The following is a 13,627-nucleotide window of genomic DNA, read 5'->3' as shown; positions in this document are numbered from 1 at the left end:
TGTTTGCTCATATCACCACCGCAGTGAGTATATCCCCTAGCAACAGCTGAATCTAAAAATTATACTTATTGGGCATACATACCTAGCCTCCCACTACTAAAACCCATTGTTTGGGGGGATTCTATGATCTCCGTTTATGTTAATAATTCTTTCTGAATACCAGGACCTGAAGGTACATGCCCTCCTCTTTTTAAACAAGAAAAAAGGACTCCCTTCAATGTTACTTATGGGTATGAATCCAGGCCAATTTGTATAGGACCGGCTACAGGATGTCTTTAATTATCTATGCAAGCCCGGCTGTCCACTAATTCTTTAAATCATAACTATCTTAAGGTTCAGCTACATCTTCTCTCTGGTCTGAGTTTTGCTTATGACAACTCAGAACCCAATAATGACACCAAATCGGACAGACCTTTAGGCAAGCATCGTGACCTGTGGACTGAAAAACAAGGTCGTACTCAGAGGGATAACTGCCACAGGGCTGAGGGAGTAATTGTCATGAATGGTTCCTACGGAATTGTATGGGACTGGTCCCCTACAGGGTATGCAGTCTCTAACTGCTCTCATCAAAATCAGTCCTGCAATCCTCACAAAAGGCTGCATTGGCAGGTGCATAAAGTCTTTAACCATACCAATGCTACCACTCATTCAGATCATCCAACTATATGACATGGTATTGGCATGTCACTCCCCTTCCCACAATTAGATCAAGGAAGAGGGCAAGAAGGGAGTTGGGAATTGGCTTTAGGTCTTGAAAAATTCCAAATTTGGGATGGACATTATTCCAATAAAACTAATTATTCATTGACATTTAACACCAGTACAAACTGGACATTCTATATTCATGCTTGTGTGAGAGATCCTTATGTGTTCTCGAAAGGAACAATTTCTATCAATGAAAGTGTATAAGCACTTTCTTGCCAGGATTGCAAATTATATAGCTGCTTAAATTCTTTGTAATTCTCATCACTCATTTGTTATACTAAGAAGGAGATTGGGAATATGGCTTCCAGTAAATCAAACCAGACCCTGGGAAGGCTCCCCTGAAACACATGCTCTTTTAAAGGTTATAAAGAAAGTACTACAATGTTCCAAAAGGTTTATTGGACTACTTGTAGCAGCTATTATGGGAATTATTGCTATAGCCACCACCGAGGTAGTAGCCGGGGTGGCAATGCATCAAACTACACAAACAGCTACACTGGTACAGCACGGCACCAAAACGCAAGTTCTGCCTGGAGAAGTCAAACCCACACAGACCAAGAAATTAACGAATGATTGATTGATTTAGGAAATGCAGTTCTCCTACAAGGGGATGAAGTACAAAGTTTCAAATTACAAATTCGTCTTAAGTGTTATGGGAATATCTCTTCATTTTGTGTCACACCTCATAAGTAGCATCAAAGTGCATATACTTGGGATCAATTATCTAAACATTTGAGAGGACACGTTTGTGATAATCTATCCTTGGATATTTCCCAATCACAGGCTACTATTTCTAAAATACAGAATGCTCACTTACAACTACTCCCAGAAACTGATTTATTTGAAGAAATTGAGGAAAGCTTACATAAACGTAACCCTATGATGTGGATTAAAACTTTAGGAGGAGGATTGCTTGGTACCATAATATCAGGATGTCTATTTTTGACTGTCTTGTGTCTAGTCCTCAGATGCACGAGAGAAACCGTCTGAGAACTGATGAAGAAAGAAGTTGCTCAGTTGATGTATCTACTCCTACAAAAACAAGAAGGGGGAGCTGTAGTGGGAATTCCTAACAATGTACTTTCACAGCTTTGAGAAATTACACAGAAACAGAATCTGGGAAAACAGCATATATTAAGAAACTGAGGGATTATCAGTTAATGATTATTGTTCATGTTTTTCTTAAAATAGTCGCCTTGTTACAAACTCCAAGGCCAGACCCAGAAGGGAGTATGACTAGGATCATGAGAGCATGGACCTTGGAACACTGGCTTGGAGTCAGGCCTGAACGCTGCCTAAACACTTGCTGATTGCTCCCGAGACTAGCTCAGAAAGGAACATCCAGGGGTAAAAACAAGGAGATCTAGACTATGTCAGTATAGTGTCTTGAGAAAAATAAGATCAAAGAAAGTTTGTAATTAGGAACAAAAGCTGGACTCAGAGTGGACTCTGCACCTCAGTCCAATAGAGGCTGCAGGGCCCCTGACTCACTGCACCAGATTTCGTGTTCTATCTTCATTCTCGTCTCTTGCTCCTGGACCATTAGGGCAACAGGTCAATGTAACCACTTCTTTATATACGTATAATTAATTTTATTTATTTTTAATTGAAGGATAGTTGCTCCACAGTATTGTGTTGGTTTCTGCCAAACATCAACACGAATCAGCTATAGGTATAGCTGTGTCCCCTCCCTCCCACCTCCCTTCCACTTCTCTGGGTTGTTACAGAGCCCCGGTGTGAGTTCCCGGAGTCACACCGCAAATTCCCCTGGGCTGTCTATTTTACACATGGTAGTGTGGATGTCTCCATGCTACTCTCTCCACACATCCCAAGGAGACTGTGGCTGCTGTCTGGCTCACTCTCTGTCTCTCTAGGATCCCTCAGCGGGTAAGCCAGCTGCCATATAGAGACAAGCCCTGTGGAGAGGCCACTGGCTGGGAAACGAGGTCCCCGGACAATAGCCAATGTAACAACGGGCTTAGAAGTGGATCCTCTGCCCTCAGCTGAATCGAAGGACAGACTCTTGGCCAGCACCACGCAGCTAATGTGCTCCCCAACTTCTGTCCTCTAAAAACTGTGAGGCGTTAATTTTTCAAAAGACGTTAAACTTTGGGATAGTTTTTTATGAAGCAATAGAAAACTAATACAATTGTGCTGTTTAATTTCCAAACATTTGGGGGTTTCTCATTCCCAGATACCGTATTACTATGGTTATGCTTTTTCATCATTGTCTGTTCAGCCCTTTTTCTCTTCATTACCTCTCCCCTCTCCTCCTGGGGCTCCAATGACAGGGTTGTGACACCTCTGGATACTGCCCTCCCTGGATATAGGGCTCTGAGGCTGTCCCTTTCTCCACCTCTTTTCTCTCTGGGCTGGATGATCTCCAGGATGATCCCCTCTGTGTCCAACAAGAGTGAGTCTCTTTGCCCCACTTGGTCCCCTTTCTCCACCACCCCCCACCCCCATGCTTTCTCAACCCCTGGGCCCTGGATGTCTGGCCTTTGTGCTTTCAGATTCCATGTCACCACCATTCTTTCCTTTTCTTCAACCTACGTGCTTTCTTCCTTGTTCTCTGCCTTGGCTGACAAGCTCTCTCTTTCACCTGAATGACCATAATGCAGAATTTAATAAAAGTTTATTTTTCCCTTGGTCTGTATTGAGAAAGCAATTTTTTTTTCTTTAAAAGCAGTAGGTAATTCAGTTTTATTGTTTACTGTGACCACACAGAATAAACCTTAAGTAAGTTTGTGTTTCTGGCATAATTGCTGATGTAATTGTAGCTGACCCATTAGAAGATATAGCAATTCTTCTAAGTAAGCAAAGCCAAGTGGAAGAGCATGCTTCATTGATCTCAAACTGAATTTAGCCTGTGTTCTGACAGTGGAAACATATTTAACCCCTTCATCCTAGGCATTTAACACACACACACAATTAACCTGGTTTCACACGTTGTAAGGAAAAAGGACAAAACTCCAGTGGTTTTGATTAGATCTAGAAACATCTGTCATCACGAAAGAAGATGCTAATCACCTGAGGTTTGTTTTATGTCTCCAATGCAAGCACTAATGTTAACACATTAAATATTCAATTCACTCTTTTCCAACCAGCTAGTTGGATCATCTTCATCAGCGCCTCTGTATCACTTGGTTGCTACCAGATGCCTGAGGATTACAAGGAGTGTGTTGATTGCCCCGGGTCTCACTGCCACAATTCCTCCAGGAGGCCTAGACGTGAATCTGAGTGATGATTTCATCATTTTCATCATTTTCTTGCTAAGCTTCTCCTGCTATGAAATCCATAGGCATTCCCAAAGCCCCCAATTAAAATGTCACTAAAATTTTTAAAAAGGTCTACAACTTTCCAAAAAATAAATCTGCTAGGAACTTCAACCCTGAATATGCATTGGAGGGACTGATGGCAAAGCTGAAGCACCAATACTCTGGCCACCTGATGTGATGATCTGACTCACTGGAAAAGACCTTGATGCCAGGAAAGATTGAAAGCAAAAGGAGATGAGAGCAGCAGAAGATGAGGTGGGTTAGACAGCATTACCAACCCAATGGACGTGAACTTGAGCAAACTCTGGGAGATAGTGGAGGACAGGGAAGTCTGGCATGCTGCAGTCCAGGGGGTCATAAAGAGTCAGACATGGCTTAGCAACTGAACAACAACAAAGGAACTTCTGATGCTGTAGTTCTTAATTCTGTCAGCCGAGATCCCTTGAGAATCTGATAAAAACCACAAACTCTGGCCCCAGAAAACGGCAAATATGTGTTTCGGATACAATTCCAGGGAGTTTAGAAACCCTTCGAAGCCCTCCCTGGGGCCCAACTGGGAAGTTCTTGCGCTAACAGCCTCTGAACGTGGCACTGACGGATGGTGACTGACCCCACGAGCACGTTTTCTTACCATTGCTCTAGCTTCCTCGCGAATGGATGGGATGGAAAGGATGCTGTACAGAGCTCCGTTCACATACGGCTGTATCTTTAAGGGGAGAAAACAAACAGTCATGTGCGAGTTCTCAAACACCATACAATTCAACTATCACACACCACCCTGGAGAGCAGCCTGGCTGGTGAGGAGGGTGACCACTGCCATCTTCACAGCCCCTTGAGCTCCAAATGACAGACACCTCTGCTGGCACGTCGCAGGGCAAAGGTTACAACTGAGAGTTCAAAGCAGAGCATGCACCATTCCCTCCCACAGCTTACTCCCGCTACATTTCACTGTTTAACTGATGTCTTCCTGACCACTCAGGCTAGAACCCCTGGAGGCATCCTTGATTCCTCTCTTCTTCCTCTCCAATACTGAGTCTCCAAGTTATCCTTGATGGGAATCCTTCCTATAAACATGTGCTGCCACAGTCCTTGTTCAGATGTCATTGTCCATGACCTGGGCTACATCGAATCTCCAAAAGGATCTCTCTGCCTTTACATTCACCCTTTTATCCAACCATCATATCATTGCTGAGAATCTACAACTTGGGCCGTATTAATCCCTCTTCCAACCTCGGAAACCTTCCATAGAAACTCCCTGCGTGCGTGCTCAGTTGCTTCAAGTCATGTCCGACTCTTTGTAACCCCATGGATTGTAAGCCCACCAGGTTCCTCTGTCCATGGAATTCTCCAGGCGAGGATACTGGAGTGGGCTGCCATGCCCTCCTCCAGGGGATCTTCCCAACCCAGGGACTGACCCGCATCTCCTGCATTGAGGCAGATTCTTTACCACTGAGGCACTGGGGAAGCCCCCTAGGAATGCCCTGGGAAGTTCTAACTCCTGATTAGAGAACACAAGGCCCTTCGAGGTTTGGCCTCCGTAAAGTCTTCCTCGGCTTCTTCCTTCCTGCCACTTGAAATGCACACTGCACAGGTTCCACACTACTTAAGAGACTCCCTGATATACACAGCACCTGGGACATGCCCTGGGCTGGTCCTAACAGCTCACCTTGCTGGGGATGCTATTCCCACATATGTCTCCTTGGAAAGTTATGGCTCATCCTTTAAAACTCAGTTCACACATATCTCAGAGGAATCCTTTCCTGAGCGCCCAGACAGAGTACTCTACCCTCCTTCCTGTACAGCCCTCCACTTCTGTGCTGGACTCAGTGTATTTTAAGATTTATACTTATGTCTCCCCTATGAGCTCTTCAAGGATAGGACCCATGTCTTAATCACACAGGTAACCCCACCATTAAGCCAGACAGGATTTGATAAATGAGCCCTCCCTTTGGAGTGGACTGTATGCTCTGCTCTCTCCATACCATGGATGGGGAGGAGGACTCATTTCCCACCACCCTTTTCTAGCACTGGATTTATTATCACTTTTCATTTCTGCTAATATAACAGGTAAGAGAGGGCATTGTATAGTTATCTTTATTTTCATTTCCCTGATGACTAGCAGAAACTGAACATCTTTTCATGTTTATAGTAAATCATCAAGATTTACTATTCTGTAAACTGTCCTTTTACATACTTTATCTTTTTTTTCCTATTTTTCTCTGTTTGACTCTTACTTATCAATGTATAAGAGCTCTTTACATGTAAAGGATATAAAACTTTTGTCATATGTGATGCAAATCTCTTTCCATATGATTATATGATTGAAGTTCATATATTTAACTATGGGTATTTTTTTCTTTATGGCTTCTTGATTTTGTTTTTCAAGACCATGACTATCTCATAAGGACACGTGTGTGAGAATTTTATGTAGGAAAGACATTTCTAGGCTCCAATATATTATATATATATTATTATTATTATTAACCCTGAATATTCATTGGAAGGACTGATGCTGAAGCTGAATGCCAGTATTTTGGCCACTTGAGGCAAAGAGCTGACTCATTGGAAAAGACTCTAATACTGGGAAAGACTGAAGGCAGGAGGAGAAGGGGACGACAGAGGATGAGATTGTTGGATAGCATCACTGACTCAATGGATACGAGTTTGAGTAAACTCTGGGAAATGGTGAAGGACAGGAAGCCTGGCTTGCAGGTCACAAAGAGTTGGACATGACTGAGCAACTGAATAACAACTATATATATATATACATGGATTTTCCTGCTCATTTTCAAAGCAGATCCTTTGGCAAGAGTTAATGACAAGACCTGACTCCTTTGGTCTATTCAGTTTTCAGAGCTGACATGGTTCTGACACTTGGAACCAAACTTTTCTGTTAGGTGACAGGATATAATTCCCACTGGCTTCAACTGTCTGAGTTGAATAAAATGGAACAGAGAGTTCACTCTGGTCTAGAAGTAGTTAAGAGCTCGCTGATTTTAAAATATAAAGGCATGGCAGGCGCTGTAAGGGCTTTCCTAATAGCTCAGTTGTTAAAGAATCCGCCTGCAATGCAGGAGACCCTGGTTTAATTCTTGGGTCAGGAAGATCCGCTGGAGAAGGGAAAGGCTACTCACTCTAGTATTCTTGGGCTTCCCTATGGCTCAGCTGGTAAAGAATCCACCTGCAATGCAGGAGACCCGGGTTCAATTTTTGGGTTAGGAAGATCCCCTGGAGAAGGGAAAGGTTACCTACTCCGGTATTCTGGCCTTGAGAATTTCGTGGACTGCATAGTCCATGGGGTAGCAAAGAGTCTAACACGACTGAGCGATTTTCACTTTCAGGCACTGTAAAAATGAATAAGCCTCCACTCGCTAAAGCAGTCCAGGTCACTCAGCTGCGGGGGTGCTGGGGTAACATGAGATGTGAAAGGAATGGCCAGGATACAGCTGTCTGAAATGGGAACAGATGTGGGGAGACCGAGGGCTTCTCTCTGATCCAGTGGGACCCGGTCCCCCTGCGGAGACAGCCCTATGCCCGAGCTAAGGAGGGCAGAGCTCTGCGGAGATTAGGCTTCAGGTGCAAAGTGATGCCATGGTTTCTGCAAAGGCATTTGTAGCAAGCAGGTGAGAGAAGAACCGCACTGTGTGTTAGCTCATCCAGACCTCTGTTCCATTTAAAAAGGGCTTGAGCCCTATAGGCTAGAAAACCTCCCCAGGGCTGGGGAGGACACAGGCGAGGGTAGAAGCGAGGCCGGCCACTCCGCAGGACAACCTGGCAGGACCCTGACGTACAGGGTGAGCAGGCAGTGACCAGTGTCTACACCTCAGGGACGCCCTGGCCTGGGTCAAGGGGTAAGGGTGGAGATGTCCAAGGAGGACGCAAAGGGCGGGGAGGCGCACCCCTGGGGGCTGGACGAGTGAACAGAAGGGCTGCCAACAGGGGGCTGTTGTGTGGTGGCGAGAGTGAAGGCTCTAGATGGACAGAGAGCAACGGAGAAAGGACCTAAAGACGCGGGGAAGAGAGTAAGAAAAGACCGAGATGGAGAGGGCACTGCTATTTATACAAATTAATCATGCCCACAATATTAAATACACTACCAGGTTATGTACACGTCCAGGGCCATATATTAAACTCAGTAGAGGAACGCCATAGTGGAGGGGAGGGGTGAAGGGGAGGGGAGAGGGGGAGGAGGAAAAAAATAACGCCCAGGAGAAAGCCGCACAGACCAGCGATGGCGGCTGTGCTCACACACCGGAAGCTGGAAGCCGCCTCCTGCTCCAGGTTCCAAAATTTGACAGAAAGCTCTGGCACAGGTTATACAGATATTTGAAGGAAGGTGATGAGGTAAGTACCCAGGACCAGCCCTCCCATGAGCCCGGGGCCAGCGGCGCTGACTGGGTACCTCGTGGTTTTCATGGCCGAGCAGATCCGAAAGGACTTTCAGCACCAGGCCCGCCACCTTGGCACACATATTCTTCCCTTTAGGAGAAAAACAGCAAAACAGAACAGGTCACGTCTAAACTCAGAGGCACAAGTCAGGCAGATTTAAAAACATATCTCGGCTTCTCTGCTTATGAGCTGGGTGATCTTGGGTGGGGCCCTGTTTCTCCCTCTGGGGTCCCTTGGAAATCATTAGGGTCCACCTCAAAAGGCGATGTGGAAGTTAAGTAGCTCAGTACAGGGCAACATGGTCCCAGTGGTTCTTATCATTCAGGCAGAGCACAGAGCCGCTCACTACAGGAACCACAAGGAATCGAAGAGCGATGCCCTCCTCCCAAGCGCACACACCATCACAGAAAAACCAACGGCTGTCTCAGTGGTTCTAAACATCACAGCAATCACTGAAGATAAACTGATGATAATCAAGAAAAGCTGATTATAACCTGATAAATGCTTTCAAGCTAGTAAATTTGCATATGCTGTTTTTCAAAAGAGAACTCTGAAAGAAGTCCTTTAGTCAGTCAACAACACACAGGTGGTTCAGATTCCACAGCATCTGAGGGGGAAGGTGCTTCTCACAAGTACCCCTGAGCTATTTATCTAGGTAGCCTTCTCCTAACACTGGGACTGCTCAGGGCAGCTCTTCTAAGGAGGCTTCTTCCATTTCAGGAAACAGATCATTTAAGTGGGGTGGAATCTGTTGGAGAGTGAAAATCACTCCCTTTATTGATCAAGACATAAATGACCAGAGATGTCACATGGGAATTCCCATCTCTAGGAGATGGAATGGAAAAGGCGACTGTGATTAAGAGCAGGGAGTCTGGTTGAACGTCACTGCTCTGCCGTAACGTCAGATTAATGCCACAACTTAATCCCATAGAATCTTAGGAATGTACTTCTCTGTCTTCAGATAAAACAGGTCATAATTCTTCATTTCCTACCTTTGAATAATGTAACAAAGAGGGAGAAAAACATAATGTAATTCAATTTTCTCTTAATATATATATTGCATATAATTGAATAACATAAACTCTTCTTTCCAAGGCCAGGGTGGCATGTTGGCTTTAGGGATTCAATAGCTTTACACCTAGTTGGATATGCTTCACACTCTGTTTTGAGTTTTTCTAAGAGGGAAAAATGAAAGCCAACCCAGAGCTGGGGGAGGGGAGTAGGGCTGTGAGACCTGCGCTCCTGAGGCAGAGGTTCATGAGCAGGGCCACCGAATACTCGAGCGTGTAGTCAGACAGGCAGTCGGGCTCCTTCAGGATGTCAATCAGCCAGAAGATGAGGCCATCTTGAATCATCGCTGTCTGCAGTGGGCGCCTAGGATGAGATAGCCGACAGGTGATTAAAGCCGGTAAGAAACCTTCCATGTAAGAGAACACAGTAGTGTGAGTGCATATCAGAAAAGGAAGTTTATAGAGGTTACAGACTCAAAGGACTGCTTTACTTTTAGACCTATACAACTGAAACTACAGCAATAAATTCTTTTTCTTCTTCTTTTGGCCACATCACGTGGTTTGTGGGATCTTAGTTCCCTCACCAGGGGTTGAATACATGCCCTCTCGGCAGTGAAAGCACAGAGTTCTAACCACAGGATCTCCAAGGAATTCCTAACAATAAACTCTTTACCTTTCAGGGGTATCATTAAAAGGTTAAAGAAAAATAAGGCAGTAAGGAGACTTCCTACTTTGAAAGTTTCTATTTCAATATATAGAATTAGCAGAGCATCACCTCAAATACTTCATAAATATTTATTGATAGCTTTTGGTCTACTTAACCCAGGAAACAGAGTCACAGAAATAGTTCACTGACAAACATATTTTTACTTAAAATCTAGTCTGTATAATCCAGTGTAGGCACTCTGAGCTATATAAAAATACAGAGATACAAAAAAGAACATAAAACCAGCTTAATACCATTTTGATTCAGATCTCTATAGAATAAGGGTAGTTTAATAACCTGGATAATACAATTTATATGGAATTACTTTCCACCCAAAGTCCTGGTGTAAAATCTTACAATACCAAGGCACCATCACATTGTTATGGTGGATATCATCATGTCAGCCTTAAGAACTGATGGGACTAAGCACTACAATAACTATAGTTATTAAATTTCTGCAAATTTTTCAAATACTGTCAACATTAAGCTAAATTATCTCTATAAACAAACAGAATTATGTTCCTGTGATCTAATGAAGTAATAACTCTGCAGATCATTTGTAATTCTTAATTCATACAGGTAGAAAAAGAAACTTTCATTAGCAGGGACCTGGAAAAGAGAACTTTGCCAGGTCTATATATCTACAGCCATAACTACAGCTTTCCCCCTACAAAACATATATACACTCAGAGTATGTCATTTTTCAGGTGTTAGGTTATTAGTGTGTGTGCTAAGTCACCTCAGTCATGTCTGACTCTTTGCAACACTGTGAACTGTAGCCCACCAGGCTCCTCTGTCCATGGGATTCTCCAGGCAAGAATATTGGAGTAGGTGGCAATTTTCTCCTCCAGGGGATCTTCCTGACCTAGGGATCGAACCAGTGTTTCTTATGTCTCCTGCATTATTGGCAGGCAGATTCTTTATCACTAGCGCCAGCTGGGAAGCCCAGGTTATTAGTCAGAGTCAGTCAAATATTGACCACATCTGATGGGAAGGCAATGTGTTCACAAGAGGACTTACAGAAAAAGTTAGGTACTCAAGGTAATAAAATTCTTAATAGTCAAATAAAAAGTCATGTGTCATCAGGGAATATAAATGCTGGACGAATTAGCATATGACCCAGCAATTCCACTCCTAGATACCTACCCAGGAGAAAAGAAAACAAAGACTTGTATGCAAATATTCACAGCAGCACTACACATAATAGGCAAAAAGTAGAAGCAAGTAAGGTATCATCAACTGATGAATGCAAAGGCAAAATGTGGCCTATTCATATGATGGCCTATCACTCGGCAACACAAAGGAAGAAAGTGCTGATACATGCTATCTCTGTGTGAACCTCAAAAGCAGTATGCCAAGTGAAAGGAGCCAGTCATAAAAGAACACACCAGTCGAGGTAAATCTACAGAAAACAGTGGTGGCTGCCCAGGTGAGGAATAGAAGTGAAAAGTGACTGCAAAGAGGCATGAAGTTCCTTTTGGTGATGATGGAAATGTTCTAAAATTAGACTGTAGTAGTGGTTGTACAACTCTGTAAATATACCAAAAATCATTGAACTGTACACTTAAAATGGGTAAATTTTGTGGTATGTAAAAGTACACCTTTGGCTTCCCAGGTGGCTCTGTGGTAAAGAATCTGCCTGCCAATGCAGGAGACTCGGATTCAATCCCTGGGTCAGGAAGATTCCCGGGAGGAGGGCATGGCAACCCACTCCAGTATTCTTGCCTGGAGAATCCCATGGAGAGGAGCCAGGTGGGCTACAGCCCATGGGGTCGCAAAGAGGCAGACATGACCGAGCAACAACAAAGTATACCTTAACAATGCTGTCAGCTAAAAAACAAAACAAAAACGCTCTGGGAGGACATCAGTTCTGCTTCAAGAAGAGGTGTCTGATTTTTAAATTTCTAATGTGGAACAGTTGCATGTCATGAGGGGGTCCAGGCTGAGACCATAGGGTGGCAGGCTGAGATGAATGGACAAGGAACCAGGAAGCTCCACTCTGACTTCCAAAGGGCGACTGACCCCGCTGACTGTGCCTGTGCATTTATATGCCTTCTCCCACAATGAACTCTGAGCATTTGGCAGGCTGAGGCTCTATCGGGTTTTATTCCTGTGTTTATTTCCGAACCTTGCACATGGCTTAAGACACAATCTAGCATCTAGCATCTTGTCAGCATGAGATAACACTCATTGGGAGGATACAATGGTGCTTTAACATGTAGGAGCAGGATGTGAGAGTTGGACCATAAAGGGCTGAGTGCTGAAGAACTGATGCTTTCGAACTGTGGAGAATACTCTTGAGAGTCCCTTGGACAGCAAAAAGAGTCAACCAGTCAATCCTAAAGGAAATCAACCCTGAATATTCATTGGAAGGACTGATGCTGAAGCTCCAATACTTTGGCCCCTTGATTTGAAGAGCTGACACATTGGAAAAGACCCTGATGTTGGGAAAGATTGAGGGCAGGAGAAGAAGGGGGCAACAGAGGATAAGATGGTTGGATGTCATCACCAACTCAATGGACATAAGTTTGAGCAGACTCCAGGAGATGGTGAAGGACAGGGAAGCCTGGTGTGCTGCAGTCCATGGGGTTGCAGAGTCAGACATGACTGAGCGACTGAGCAACAACAACAAAGGATGGTTTAGGGGATTCAAGATAAGCTTTCTAGTTGGAAAGTCACCCAATCTCTTCTAAGTATTCACTGAAAAATATCACCCATCCCTTAGATTGTCACTGGGAACAAATAAGCACAGAACAGTGGCTAAGAACCCCCCAAGGTGATCTCATGGGAGCCACCGTGACCTATTGCATGGTCAGCACCTGAGGCTGAACTTCTGCAGGGCCCCAAGAACATTCTCCCGGGTGATGACATCCTTGTCTTCCTCCTTCAGCCTTTCCTCCAGCATCCGCAGCACCTTTGTGCTCTGGGCGAGGTAGCGGCGACCTGGTAATATGACAAGAGATGAACAAGTAAGAGATTCATCTTGTGTTAAGTTTCTGCTCTGAAGCCACTTTCTATGAAAACTGTGCATATAACACATGTAGAGTTTGGGATTCCTTGGTGGCTCAGTGGTAAAGAATCTGCCTGCCAATGCAGGAGATGCGGGTTTGATCCCTGTGTCGGAAAGATCCTCTGGAGAAGGAAATGGCAACCCACTCCAGTATTCTTGCCTGGGAAATCCCAGGGACAGGGGAGCCTGGCGGGCTACAGTTAGTGGGGTTGCAAAGAGTCAGACACAACTTAGTGACTAAACACAACAAGAATGCAGGTGGTTTTATGTTCTAGAAAACTTAGTAAAGCATATTTAATCTGCAAGTTGGTTTCATTCAACCAACTAATGAATAGAAAACCACTTTTTCTGTCATCTGAACATGATTCATCACTGTGTTCTTGTGGGGAGCACTGTCTTTTATTTACCCACGATCTTGAGCCCAAAAGTCAAATCACAAGGCGATGATGGATCTGTGTTTTATGAGCCCTTTAGTCTTAACATTAGAGGCAGCCAAGTAGTACTTTCTGGACATACCAATGGCCTGGAG

At 44.3% G+C, this 13,627-nt stretch overlaps 1 protein-coding gene across 8 annotated transcripts in view; it reads right to left on the bottom strand.

Annotated features, from left to right (window-relative positions):
- The window catches only part of ARMC9 (armadillo repeat containing 9), a 179,153-nt gene that overhangs the window by 102,423 nt on the left and 63,103 nt on the right, over positions 1 to 13,627 (bottom strand). For all 8 annotated transcript variants that reach the window (XR_011562129.1, XM_070773908.1, XM_019978475.2 and 5 more), the window contains 4 exons: positions 12,908 to 13,031; positions 9,607 to 9,746; positions 8,386 to 8,462; positions 4,615 to 4,689 (listed from right to left, as the gene is read on the bottom strand). Coding sequence is in view for 7 of the 8 variants with exons in the window: in XM_070773908.1 (XP_070630009.1) it covers positions 4,615 to 4,689; positions 8,386 to 8,462; positions 9,607 to 9,746; positions 12,908 to 13,031 (416 nt within the window). In the remaining variant the exon portion in view is untranslated. The remainder of the gene's footprint in view (positions 1 to 4,614; positions 4,690 to 8,385; positions 8,463 to 9,606; positions 9,747 to 12,907; positions 13,032 to 13,627) is intronic.

The sequence above is a fragment of the Bos indicus genome, chromosome 2 (assembly GCF_029378745.1).
Source record: "Bos indicus isolate NIAB-ARS_2022 breed Sahiwal x Tharparkar chromosome 2, NIAB-ARS_B.indTharparkar_mat_pri_1.0, whole genome shotgun sequence".
NCBI lineage: Eukaryota > Metazoa > Chordata > Mammalia > Artiodactyla > Bovidae > Bos > Bos indicus.
Note: the sequence above shows the minus strand (reverse complement) of the source record. Positions and strands in the feature narration are given on the sequence as shown.